The 12959-nt window shown below is 36.3% G+C and overlaps 1 protein-coding gene across 8 annotated transcripts in view; it reads left to right on the top strand.

Moving 5' to 3' along the window:
- The window catches only part of EVI5 (ecotropic viral integration site 5), a 90852-nt gene that overhangs the window by 27851 nt on the left and 50042 nt on the right, over positions 1–12959 (top strand). For 7 of the 8 annotated variants that reach the window (XM_076337739.1, XM_076337738.1, XM_076337731.1 and 4 more), the window contains 4 exons: positions 1033–1093; positions 3051–3104; positions 5510–5542; positions 6108–6254. In XM_076337739.1, coding sequence (XP_076193854.1) covers positions 1033–1093; positions 3051–3104; positions 5510–5542; positions 6108–6254 — 295 coding nt within the window. The remainder of the gene's footprint in view (positions 1–1032; positions 1094–3050; positions 3105–5509; positions 5543–6107; positions 6255–12959) is intronic. The other variant, XM_076337733.1, reaches the window with a different exon arrangement.

The following is a 12959-nucleotide window of genomic DNA, read 5'->3' as shown; positions in this document are numbered from 1 at the left end:
ATTCTTAAGACTTTAGTTCTCAGGAACTGGAAAAGTATTCACAGTGCTAAAGAGCGCATGTATGGTCAAGATTAGTGCTGTTTAAAATATAAATTGATGAAACTTTGTAACACCATTGATAATTGTAAAATAACTTTCATTTGGGGTTTGAAATCCTGAGCATAATACTTTTTTTTTTTAAGGTTAGTTGCATGTCTTCTCTTTTCTGCCTTTGGTAAATTATGTTTTGATAAGCCACGCTGCACGTGTTGTGCTTTTCCAGGGTTAAGTCTGGTGGTTCTCCAGTTGGTTGTAATATGTTGCACATTCACTGTTCTTGCACTGCAGATTGTGCTAGGGTGTTTCAAGTTGAATTTGCCAATCCTTCTGTCAGCAGCCTATGATCAATGCTGTAGAGTGAGCAGTCTTCTCTAAAACAGAAGTAGTAACAAAGTTTTCAGGAAAAACATTGTCTCTGAAAGCCAATATAAGTGTGTGTTGTTTAAAATCCTACCGTTCTGAGTCTAAACTTCCTTGGTTGCCTTCTGTAGAGGCATTGTTTCTCTCAGCTTGTTTTTTCTTGTTGCCATCTTTTTCAGTTGGGACAATTTTGTGGTTTGCTGGAGAGGGACCAAAATTGTTTTCTATGTTTAAGATATTTGTCTCAAATCTCTTTGCATCTTTCTGTCTTCCAGGCTTTCCAAGCTGTTTTTTCTTTTGGCTGAATCTATTGCATTGATTATTGTATAATTACATTGAGTGGTTATTACAGAGCAGCTCCAAATCATTGCCACTGTAAATGTATACAAGCAAGCACCTGCACTTCAGAGTGCTGGTTCAGAGTCTGTTCATATCTACAGAAGTCTTTGTGTTTTAAATTTAGTTTTAATGTCCAGTCTAAATATTTACAGGAGTACATTTCAAGTGGCCACTTAAACAGAAGAAATATCAATAATCTGTATCTCTGTTCTACTGTTGTTTGTTAGGTATTACACCAACAAGTAAGTTATCCGCAATTTTTCTAATCATAATTTACTATTTTCTAATTTTTAGGTTAGAAAAGGAATACACTACAATAAAGACAAAAGAAATGGAAGAACAAGTTGAAATTAAAGTAAGAGAGCCTCAACAAGTTTGTTTATGGATCAGTTTAATTCCTAGATGTGGGGTTACATATTTGATCTGTATATGTAGCAGGACATGTAATTGAGGTCCCCAAATTCTTTTCTTTCAGCATTTGTATTTGGGACATCTGGTCATAAAGGACACTTATAGTGAAATTATTGAGACTTCTGGTGGACATTTAAAGAAAAATGTTTGGAGACCTGCTGTACTTAGTTTTCGTTATTTTCTGCTGACTAAAGCTTGATTACAGATGGCCTCATTTATCAGAGGTTCCGAATATGCTGGTTTAGATCTAGGTGTCCCACACAGGAGGTTTGTAAAACAAATGTTAAGATAGAGTTTATCAGAATGCACTTGAGTGGCTTATCATTGATTTTTGAGATCTTGGTTTTGCTTATGCATTGGACCCAAGACTGAGTGTCTTCTGTCTGCCGTCACTTTTTCTTTTGGAGCTTCTGCAATTGATACAGAATGTGGAAAAAGGCCACCCTGCGAGTGCAGTTCATGTTTCCCTTTTACTAACTGACCTACTTCCTGTATGTACTTAATCACTGCATCTTTTTACTTTTGTGACATAAATAGGTTTTTGCTGCTTTTTTTCCTTTTTCACATTTTTTTCACAGCATGGTGTTTGATCTGGATTTGCTTCCTTGTGTCATGTTTTTAGCCAGTTCCATGAGAAAAGGCAGTGGGAGAAATGATGGGCAAGTGTAGTATACAAAGTTAATAGAGGGAGCGAGTTACAGCCTTCTTCCTGTCCACTGCCAGTCCTTTTGCCTTTCAATATCAGTTTCTAAGGCATCGGTTCTTCAGAAAAAATCAGTGATGTGCACCTGGGAACTTTAATGTCCAGTGTTCCAAGTGTTCTTTAATGTCCAGGGTGTTCCAAGCTTTTTCAGGCAGTTTTATTGTTGTAACAGGCAGCGAGGCAGTTAGCGGTGTTAGGACCTGCTGTAATGGCATCTCAAATCAGAAGACTTGCGGGACTCAAATGACAGTTGTCTGCAGAATAGGACAGAATAAAAATCATTTGAAAGACAACTAACTTTAGATTCTAGTATTTTAACTTACTTCAAATCCTTCCCTGCTTCCCTCCACCCCCCAAAAACCCCAACCAACAAAAACAGACAAAAAACCCCAAACCAATAAAAACCCCTCAACCAATCAAACAAACCCACCAATCCAAAGCTGTCTGTTTCTGGGCCCTGCTTTGGGACCTTATATAAACCACTTCTGACTTACTCTCTTCTGCTAAGAAGCTCTGCTATTTTAGGGAGATGGAAAAACTAGCACATTGAGTCTGCCTCTTAGCCTGGCAGAATGAAGCATTACTGAACTGATACCTGTGGCTCTATTCTTAGGGATACAGATCTTCTATCTGAATGCTGACTGCTAAAATGTATAGGAAATGCACTAGTAAAATATGCAATTCAGTACAATTATTTCTCACTTCTGGGGCATCTGAGGTAAATAATTCTCCATATAACCTTACAGATGAAATAAATATTATTATATAATTCAACATAAAATTATTGGGAGGAAAAGGAGGGAAACCTTGTAGCTTGTCCTAGTGCGGGGAATGCACTTTCATGTCCCTTAACCGTGAAGGCCGTGTCCGGCTCTGTTTATGCAGAGGAGGCTGTCAAGTCTTGTGTGGGTAAGCCCTGTGGTTCACCTGCAGACATACTGCTTTCATCTAATGCAACACACAGATGCTTTCATATAACACGAGACTTCTTCTCATCTTCCCTGTATCAAGCTGTTTAAACTCATCTTTTGAGTTAGTACATCATATAAAAGGATGTTAAAAAGGTCACTAACTCTCTTTGTATTTATATTGATTGTTATAGATATGATGAGATAAAAATGTTGTTAGCTTGCTTGACTTTTATCAGACTTCCAATTCATAACTTGAGAAGTACAATTCTGAACTGTTTACCTTCCAGAGGTTACGAACTGAAAACAGACTCCTAAAACAGCGCATTGAAACATTAGAAAAAGTAAGTATGTTGGTGATTAGATTTAATCTGTATTAATTTATACTTAAAGTGATGGCAATTTTATTATATGAAATGGGAATCTCAGAATTATAGCTTACTGTTTTTCCTGCTAATCTGTGGTGTTTACTAACAGTGCTTAGCCAAATAGCATGGCAATAACAAAGCAATTAGGGTCAGTGCTTGTAAATGTTTAAGGTTGTTATGTCTGGCTCTTAGTGAATATGAAACCAAATATTTTGATATACCCAACTTTTGTTGTACTGTTTTCTTTCTGAATTAGAAGCATCTGTTCAAAGTCCAGAAGACTACATGAAATAGTGGACTGCTTGGGTGGAAAAGAGGTTATTGTGAGAGAATCCTCAATTTTGAAAATCTGAAGTTGCTGGGTGTTTTTACGTAGGAGCAAAATGACAGACCTACCGATGACCAGAGAGAGATGGAGATGAAAGCAGATTATTTCATTGCTAGCAAATACAGCAGTAGAGGGGTGTTGTTGCAGCGTTCACGTTCAGTACAGGAAGTCTGCTGCCATTAATTTGTTTTACATAGTTTTGAATTTTTGTAGCGATTTTGGGTACATGGGGTGGGGGAGAAGATCTTTTAAGACTTTCTCGCAGATTTAGTCTGGAATAGAGTTTTGTTAGGCTTCTTTGTAACTGGATATAACTTTAAAAGTATGCATGGTAACTGCTGTCAATCCATTGCCAACATGCAGGCATTGTTCTCCAATGGCCTCTCCTATATTCTGGAGAGATTGCATCTGAGCTGGGCTGCTCTAGAATGAGAAGATTCTTGTCCATCTTAACCATGAATAGCAACTGTCTTTCAACAAATGAAATTGAATGCTCCTGAGAGTTGCACACAGTTATTGATGTTTCATAGGGAAGAAAATGGTAAAGATTCAATTGAGAGTGACGTAATTGAAAGATGTCACACTTCAGATGTTAAATCCATTACAGTTTATTGGAAAAACAGTCAATCGATGTCAAATGCTAATTAATTGATTTCTGAATTTAGTTTGGAAAAACGCACATAATGAGGACATATTGTGAGAGTTGTGACCAAAAATACAATTTTATAAACATCTTTGTTTCTAATATTGAAGTGCTGATAAAATTAACTGAATAGAGCAGACTCTTTTTAAGATGTTTGAAGCTGTAGTGAATCACTTCAGTGCTCTTGGCAAACTTCTAATAGTAAATATCCCTGTTTTATACTTAACTTGCAGAGGTTTGAAATCAGATTTTTTTTAATTAAGAAGTCCATGATGAACTGCCAGACACTAGTGCTTTTGCAAATTCTGTACTTAAAATTTCAGAATTCACTTTCAGAGTATCCCATTCTGACTGGAATTAGAACATTTCAAAATGGGAAGATATTATCTATTAATAAGAATTTCTGAAGATCATTATGATCACAGCATCTGAAAAACAGATCATAAAGTGTGAACAAATACATTCAGTTCTTCTGTTGGAAACTTGTTTTTATTTTCAAATATTTTTTCCTCATCCTAACCTATATGATTTAGTTGTGATTTCCTTAGTGTACCTTACACTTACTTCTAAGTAATAGCTCTTGTCAACCAGTTTGAACTTTAATTTTAATAAAAGTTGCAAGGACAAAGATGGTCTGCAAATAGATGTGTTCTCTGTTGTAGAATCTGCAAAAATCGAGTGCTTTCAAGGGTGATAGAGTAGAAATTAATTAAATGTGCAACTTGGGGGGGGGGGAATGCAGTGCTTGTCAGTGTGCATAAATGAAAATTTCTTTCTTGCAAAACTCTGGCAAGGAAAGAGCATCTGAACTGCTCAATTGAGTTACTGCAAGAGTTCAGTAAAACAAAATATTAGCTGTCATAGTTGAAATTTTCTACTTGTGTCTGTCAGTTTGCACCATTTAAGTTTCCTGCTTCATCTTTTTGGAAGCTTTAGTTCTGCATGAATGCCTTGGTGCTTAGTGGAATTTCCTCTGTGCTCAAATTATGCCTTCCTTTCATGTTGTGGATGGACCATAGACCATGTCTTGCATCTATCTATCTACTAGATCATATCAGATAATGTATCAGTAACTTTTGTTAATTAGGGAAGCAAGCCATTCAGATAAAAATAGCCAGTCTCCTGTAGGTGAATTTTAAGTGTTACGGAAATCTGGCTGCAAGACCTTCTTGTATCAAAGATGGACTGTGTTAAATCTATTGCAGAAAAGGCTGCTTCCTGGGACGTTCAGGCTGAGTTGCCTTAATTTATATGAAGAGTTGTTAATTTTGCAAAAAGAGATTGTACAGAAAATGGGTAGAATTTGGGCATTTTCTTTCTCTCAGCTCTTGTCTTTTTTGCCACTATTATCACCCCTTTGTTTTTTTGGTTTTTCTTTTCCTTATTCCTATCTGAATTTTTCCTTTGTAGGAAAGTGCTTCCTTGGCAGATAGATTGATACAGGTATAGTCTTTTAGTCTTTTACTGTATGACTTTCTTCCTACTCTCGAAAAACCCCAAACTGCTTTAATGCATGCACTTTTGCATGCTGTACTCTATCCCTGCCTTGCTGATTTGGAATAAATATAGAGCTAATCTCTTGCTAGAAACCTGGTTAATTTTGTTTACTAAAAATATATAAACCCAATATCTGCATGTTATAATATTTTTCCTAACCTAATGTAATTTTTTGGTACAAATTCCCATGACAAATGGATTCTATGACACTGTATTAACACTGAAATTGAATATTGCGAACTTAAATTTGTGCATGTACAACGGAGTAATGTTGCATGAAAGGAATTTTATTGAATGCAAGTACGCAATTGTGCTTGCTGAATGGATGCTGAACTTTGTAATAAAGTACTAAAGCAGCTGTTTAGTACTACCTTGTCCTAAAATTTCTACTAATTGTACTCTATGCTGTTTGCAAAACCAATCTGATGAAATAAGCAGCTAAGCATCACAAAGGCAGTCTTTCTTGGATTTGTCCTCAATTGCTTAAAAAAAAAAAAAATTATGTCCTAAGGGACAAGTGACAAGGGCCCAGGAGGCTGAGGAAAACTACCTCATAAAACGGGAGCTGGCCACCATCAAACAGCAGAGTGATGAGGCCATTACTAAACTGGAGCAAGCTGAGAATACCATCAGGGAGCTCCAACAGCAGCAGCAATGGGTAAGGAGCCTGGCAGCACATCATCTCATCTTTTTCACTCACTTGTGTTTATTTTTCCTCATCATGACATGGTCTCTGTGCTGTCCTTGTAAATGCTTGTTCATTGTGATTTGCATTCTTAAAATTACACAAATTGGACTAAGTGATATTTTGGTCTGTTCTTACTGATAGATGAGATTCATAACACTGGATAGATGTAAGTTATTAGTTTAAAAAAAACCAAACACAACAAAACACACCAAGCCAAAAACCCAACAACCGAAAAACCCGACCCAAAAACCCAGCACCACCAAAGAAATACTAACAAAAAAACACAGACAAAACCTTTGGTAGCTCCTAACACTAAGAATCTAGCCACTGCAAATTGTGTCACTCTGAATACTCAAATTTGAGAGTTGATTCGTAATGCCTTTATCTAGCTTCTCATTTAAGTCAATCTCTTCCATGTTAACGTTTCTTCTGTGTACCTATATTTTTTTTTTCCTAGCATGCTTAAATTTGCTGCTTGCAAAAATATGAAGAGTATTGCCCCTGAGTTTGGAACTACAGGACTTTATTAAAAGGTGTGGGTTTATGTGCAGATAGAGCAGGAAAATAGCTTTTAGTAGCTGTATGTAGTACTGTGTGTGTATGTACTATGTGTTTTAGGTAGTATAATGTGTAAGAGTTCAGACTGTTACTGTGAGACTGAAGATACTTTCTCTAAGCCACTTACAAAGTGCTCAGTATCTTCTCTTGAGAGAGGGTGGGAAGCTGTTTCAGCAGCCTTCACTTGCTGAATAAACTGTGCGCTAGCAGTGTTGATGCAAATATGCTCATATTGTTTTAAGTAAGTGGTATCCAAGTACTTGTCTGATGCCCTGGGCATTTCAGGTGTATGAAATACAACTTTTTAGAACTACAGCATACTGCAGCTGCTTACTAGATCCCTTACAGGCAATATGGCAGTTTGTTTTACACGACTTCCACCAAAGCTCTGGAAATACTTGTATCTTGTCTTGGAAAGTGGAGATGAGATTTACTGTTGGACTGAAAAGAAATCATAACTTAAACTATTTCTATAATGTTGCATTTATTATGTCTGTTTAATGCATTTCAGTGTAGAAAAGGTACATCTTTTAGAATAGTTGCAAGGTGTTATTAATGAGCTGTTACTCTGTAATGTGTAATGCTGCTTTTTATTTAAATTTAGCAATTTCTTTAGGGGAAAAAACATGAAGAAATTATGATTAGGAAAATGGGGATGTTCTAGCGATGCCTTCCAAAATTTTAGATATGTTGTAATCTTTCAAGTAAAATAAAATGAGAAATGTTTATAGACTTGGGTAGACAGCTGTTTATTCTCTGATTACAATAGTACACATGCTTTTGGAATGTGTTTTTGGAGGCATCCATGTTATTTGTACTCAGTTAAAAGTTATTAAAAGAGACTAAAATGCTGTATTTATCTATTAGTTAATTGATGGGTAATATGACTTTTAAAGCTAATGCTTTTAATTATGCTGGGGACCTTATTGAGTAGCAATGATGGGAAAGCCTGGCAGGTTGGCTAGGCATGGGAACTGGTCCTGAGCAAAACCATAGATAACTGGATTGCAAAATTAGCTGGATTGGAGCTGTGAGGGCAGAAGATTGGACAGGTACTGCAGGAGTGGAGAGTAAGTAAAATGTGAGAATGGGCAGTTAATTTTAGAGCCGCACTTCCTACCCTGCATGCTTGCAGCCTTGTTTTCCTCCACTTAAATGTGAACCTGACTATAGGAAATAGTCTGACTATGCCTGGAACTGAGGCTGTAAATCCATGTGGTTATAGAGGGATCTGTGCCTAGTAGCTGACTAGTTTTGACATGCAAGGAATAGTACTGTGCTTCTGAGGACCGTCTGCGTTAACTTAGACAATGTGGTGGAAGTGTTAAGATGGTTTCAATTAGTAGTTCCCTAGATTCTGCTGCATTAGTAAGATTTGTAATTGAACAGGCTTTTAACTTTGTTTCCAAGCATGGAAATAGGAGCAACAAATGTAAACATGCACTCAGGGCACCACCTAGTGGAAATCCATGAATTCCTTTTGAATTTTGGCATTTCACTTTAAGTAGAGAACACCGATAAATCTTTTTGCCACTTTCTAGTGCCAGTAGCTTTGCTCTTGGCAATACTCCTATTCAGTATTGTCTTACGAATATTTGCTTTAATGGTTTTTTTCTCCAATTATTTCAGTTTTATGATTAGCAAAAATGATTGCATCGTGAACTTTATAAATGGCTGCATAGTTTATCTGTACTTATTTAAGGTACAGCATCTATCCTACTTACTTCATAATCTACATCTTTTCCAATCTTGAGTTGTCTGTTTCAGCATGATAGAAACTGTAAAGTTCGGGTATGAATTTCTGAGTAGGAATGTATGAAAAGAACTGCCTAAGGATACTTGCGGCTGCCTCTTCTGAACAACACTATGGGATTTAAAAAAAAAGAAAACAAAACGCAACCCACCTTTACTTGTAAATCATGAGGCAGGAGAAATAAGAGTAGGGTTCTTTTGTTTTGTTTGTAGTAAAAATATCTGAACCATAGTATTTCGAAGAAGGCTAACGTATCCTTTGTAAAAAGGTTATGCGTTTGTATTTAAATATTATCTAGGGTTTATTCTACCTGTTCTATGAGATTTGATAGCGCAAGTTGGATGGCTTAAAGGTAAGTATTGAACTACAGGACGCGTGTGTGTATGAAGAAATTCTCCACTGCAGCACTGCTTTGTAAGGCTGAATGGAGATGGGTAGAGGAGTATTCTTTTGACTGAAGTCCAACACCAGAAGCCCAAATTACATGCAACTTAAACTTTTCCTGTGCTGAAGTATTTATAGGGAGTTTTTAGTTGAACCAGAATGACTTCATTACAAAGCGTTGAGTCTACTTGGAGAAGTGGTTCTTACCGTTGTTTCTTAGTGAGAGGAAGGGAAGTTCTGCTATAGTACTTCTCCCAGATGACCTGAAAATAGTACTAATGATCATATAATAAATCACATAATAAGTGTCATCAAATGTATTCTACATATTTCTGAATATATTTAAGGTCATTTGGAAGGGGAAAAGGAAGCGGAAAATAATAAGGTTTGAGATGGAGACTTCACACTTAATTTTACTTTGGATGCGAACTTCTACATCTTAGTAGAGAGCAACTCTGTCAGTATAAGGTTTTTAAAAACAGTGTATAACCTGTACAATTTTTTATATTGATAACTGTGACGAAATAATTGTAAAGCTAACAATATTCTGAAGTGGTCTTGGAGTTCAGTGTTTCAGCTACCTAAACATTTTCCTGAATGGTTTTGAAGAGAATGGTACTAATCTGTCTTTGGCATGTCTAATCTTTAAATACAGAAACTTGCCAAAGGCTTCTAAATGTGGTGGGTAACCAAAAGATTAAGAGGAAGGTGGTTTCTTCCTCATGCTGCTAGTAAATCAAGAACTGCATAGAGGAAGTTGTGCCTGACTTCAACAGAATACAGAAGGTTTTCTTTTGAGGCATGCTAAGAGCAACGGTATTTGAGGAGTTGGGGTGAGGGTAATCAGCCTGTTCTAACCTACTCCTGATAATTATGTGCTGAAGGGTTTTTTCTTCTCTGTTCTTTTTCTCCTATTGTTTCTAAATGAAAAAGGTAGCTTCTGTTGGATGTATAAAAATGAATAGTGTAATGATTTCTGCCAGTTAAATACACCTCCAGAACACAAATCTCAGTCTTTCCCAGTGATACTCTAATTTTCAATGATTTCAATGATTACCCAGTTCATCAGTTCATCTGAATGCTTGAAAATTGAATCTGAGAAATGAGGCAGTTCAAGCTAAAATAGCTTCATATCTTAAGAAGGATCATCAAGTGTATTATGTGAATTTTCATTAACTAAACATTCAGATGGAAGCATATACATTTTGCAAGGTAATTTATAGCCATGTATTTGGTTATTGTTACAGTAACTCCATAATGCATAGTTTCTTTTCATGCTAAAATGACTGATAATAATTAAGAGCATAATAATTGATATAGGGAATATATGCTTGTAAATTAGGGTTGCAACCTTAGGGAAGGCTTTGCTTTATTTTACAATATACTTTTTTTATATTATGTTCTGATTTGCAACCAAAAAGCAGAAAATAAAAATACTGTATTTAGTGAAGTAGTACAGTTAGTGCTTGAATATGTAAACCAAGTTAGCTGGGCAGCTGCTGAACAATCTGTTAGTTGCCCTTCAGTATAGAGTACTGGAAAAGCATTCTGTAATTACATGTAATAATCTGCCACTGGCCAAAATAATATTAGGAATGGTTGTGTCAGTCTCTGATATTTTACTGTTTCTGAGATATTAAGAAAAGTTGGGGGAAAACAACTCCAGTTGTGTGAAGCCAAGCAAGGACTTGTTTCTTTCAGAAGTAAATGGCTGCAGAACTACATTTTTAGTGCTTTATATTACAGACATCTTTTCAACACAGCCAAGAAAAACAGTGGTACTGTGGTTAAAACATTTGGCTGGTGCCTGGAAATCTGGGTTTGCATTGTGGTTTATGTCACAAATTCTAGGGCTTAAGGCAAATCTGTAAAAGCAAGTTTTTTGCTAAAGAAATCAATCTTAAAGTAGTTTTCAAACATTGGTTTGACTATAAACTTGTATTACTTTTATGTACTAAATTATTAAAATTGTGTGTTGTTTTCTTAAGGAGCAAAAATCACAACTTTGAACTTGTGAATATTGTTTTTTAAATGTTTTGATCTTGGATGTATTTTTTTGCCAGTCTGTCAAGACTTGATTTAAAGTTTGTTGTGGCTAAATAGATAAGTACTCCTAACATATTCCTTAGGCAGGTGAAATTTAAAGGCAGATTTAAAGAAGGCATGACTTGTGCCTGAAACTGGATAAGTAGCTCTTCTTACATTCGCCATTACTTACTATTTGACAAACATCAGTTAGATTTTTGTAGTCTAAAACTATTAGAGCACACTTACATATTGTTGCAAAATCAGGATGTATTCAGCTCTTCAAATCTGCTGTTTTCCTTCAATTTCCTGTGAAGTACAAGAGGACTTCTTACCTGAGGAAAGCACACTGCATTCGTTCTTGTTCCGTATGTATCATAAGCAGAATCTGGAACAAGAAACGTAGAGTCCATTTAAGTTGCTGTGTGTATTATCTGATGAACTTGTACCAACAGCCAGGGAATAAGAAAGAGCTGTTGCCTGTTCTCTGCGTCTGCATGTTGTTACATATGTATGCTACTCATGTGCTTGTATCATGTGAAGCTATTGTAGAAATGCATCAGCATCGTCCGCCCATGCTCTCCTTACGCTCAAGTCAGGGCTACCTCCGCTGCTTGCTGAGGCAAAGACACTATGTGTGTTGAAAATAATGCAGATGTTTAGATGCAGAAAACTAAATTGTTTGATGCAAACATAAAGTAAGAAATAGTTGTATCTTTAGTATAATGAATACTCTATGGATTTTAAAGTTGAATTGCTAATTGAATAAAACTTCATCTATGAATCCAAGTATAGTATTCTTCACAATGTAGTTAATGGCACCAAAGATGTATTAAATGATTTCCCTTTAAACTTAATTTTCGGGGTAGCTATGCATACACAGTAACTAGGCAACTACACTTTGGGGATTTCAATGTGCTTTTTTTTTTTTTTTTCTTCTGAACTAGAAATTTAAATGCTGGTTTAGGATGGCCTCGCCTGTCAAGCAAGTCTGACAATCTGTGGTGAATTTCAAGTCATTTTAAAGTGACCCAAGAAAGAAATAAAATGTATTTTGTAACTATTGACTGGAGGAAAAAGTTAAGTGGGGCTTTTGAATACAAATGCTTAGTATGACTTCAGTTGGATGTATCTGTTGAAAGATGCAGTTTCATGAAATTGTGCTTTAGCAAGTGAAAGGTTAGATCTCACTTTTAATTCCGGCTAATCAACAGTCAAGAAATAAGTTAATGGTGAATTAACTTACTTGAGCAGGACTGTGGGTTTTTTCCCTTCCCCCTGAAGTTTGGAAAGCGTGACTTTCAAGTTCTGAACTGCTGTTTTATTACTGAGGTAATGTGTTTGGGTGTGCAAAGCTGGCTGGGGGATAGTCTTGGAGTAAGTCCTGTATGGAAAGAACCAAATTTCTTTGTAGCTTGGGCCTATGCTGCCTGTCTAGAAGGGGCTATACTGCTACTTGTGCCTGGATTTTTCTCATAAATCCACAGGGCTTGCGCTAGAAGGGAATCTCAGAAGGAATACGTATAGTGTAAGCAAATGAGAGCCAAGGGTTGGAGTGGAAGAAAGGGGCAAACCAAAGTGATTGTGCATTGAAGCATACATGGCTTTATTTTAAATTCAAGACTGTGGAAGGCTTCTGTTGAATCAGAGTTTAAGTGAGTAGGGATCAAGAGAGATACTTGTATTAACCTTGTAATTAGCTAGTCTTTCCTAAGCATCTTTTTCTGCATATCGCAGATCCTTTGAGAATTTTTCAGTTTGGGTAACAATGAGAGAAAAGTGTGAGTTGTTGCTCATCAGTACTAATAGGGGTCTCAGTTTGGTCTTACACATTTGGCTGTATGGAGGTGCAGAGAGGTATAGCATTAGGGTTCTTATTGTTAGCAGTCTGGATAGACATGTTAGTAGACTTGTATAAGGTAAGCACTTGTGTTGACCTTAAGCTAGTATTCCTA

Source organism: Aptenodytes patagonicus, chromosome 5 (assembly GCF_965638725.1).
Source record: "Aptenodytes patagonicus chromosome 5, bAptPat1.pri.cur, whole genome shotgun sequence".
In the NCBI taxonomy this organism is placed as follows: domain Eukaryota; kingdom Metazoa; phylum Chordata; class Aves; order Sphenisciformes; family Spheniscidae; genus Aptenodytes; species Aptenodytes patagonicus.
Note: the sequence above shows the minus strand (reverse complement) of the source record. Positions and strands in the feature narration are given on the sequence as shown.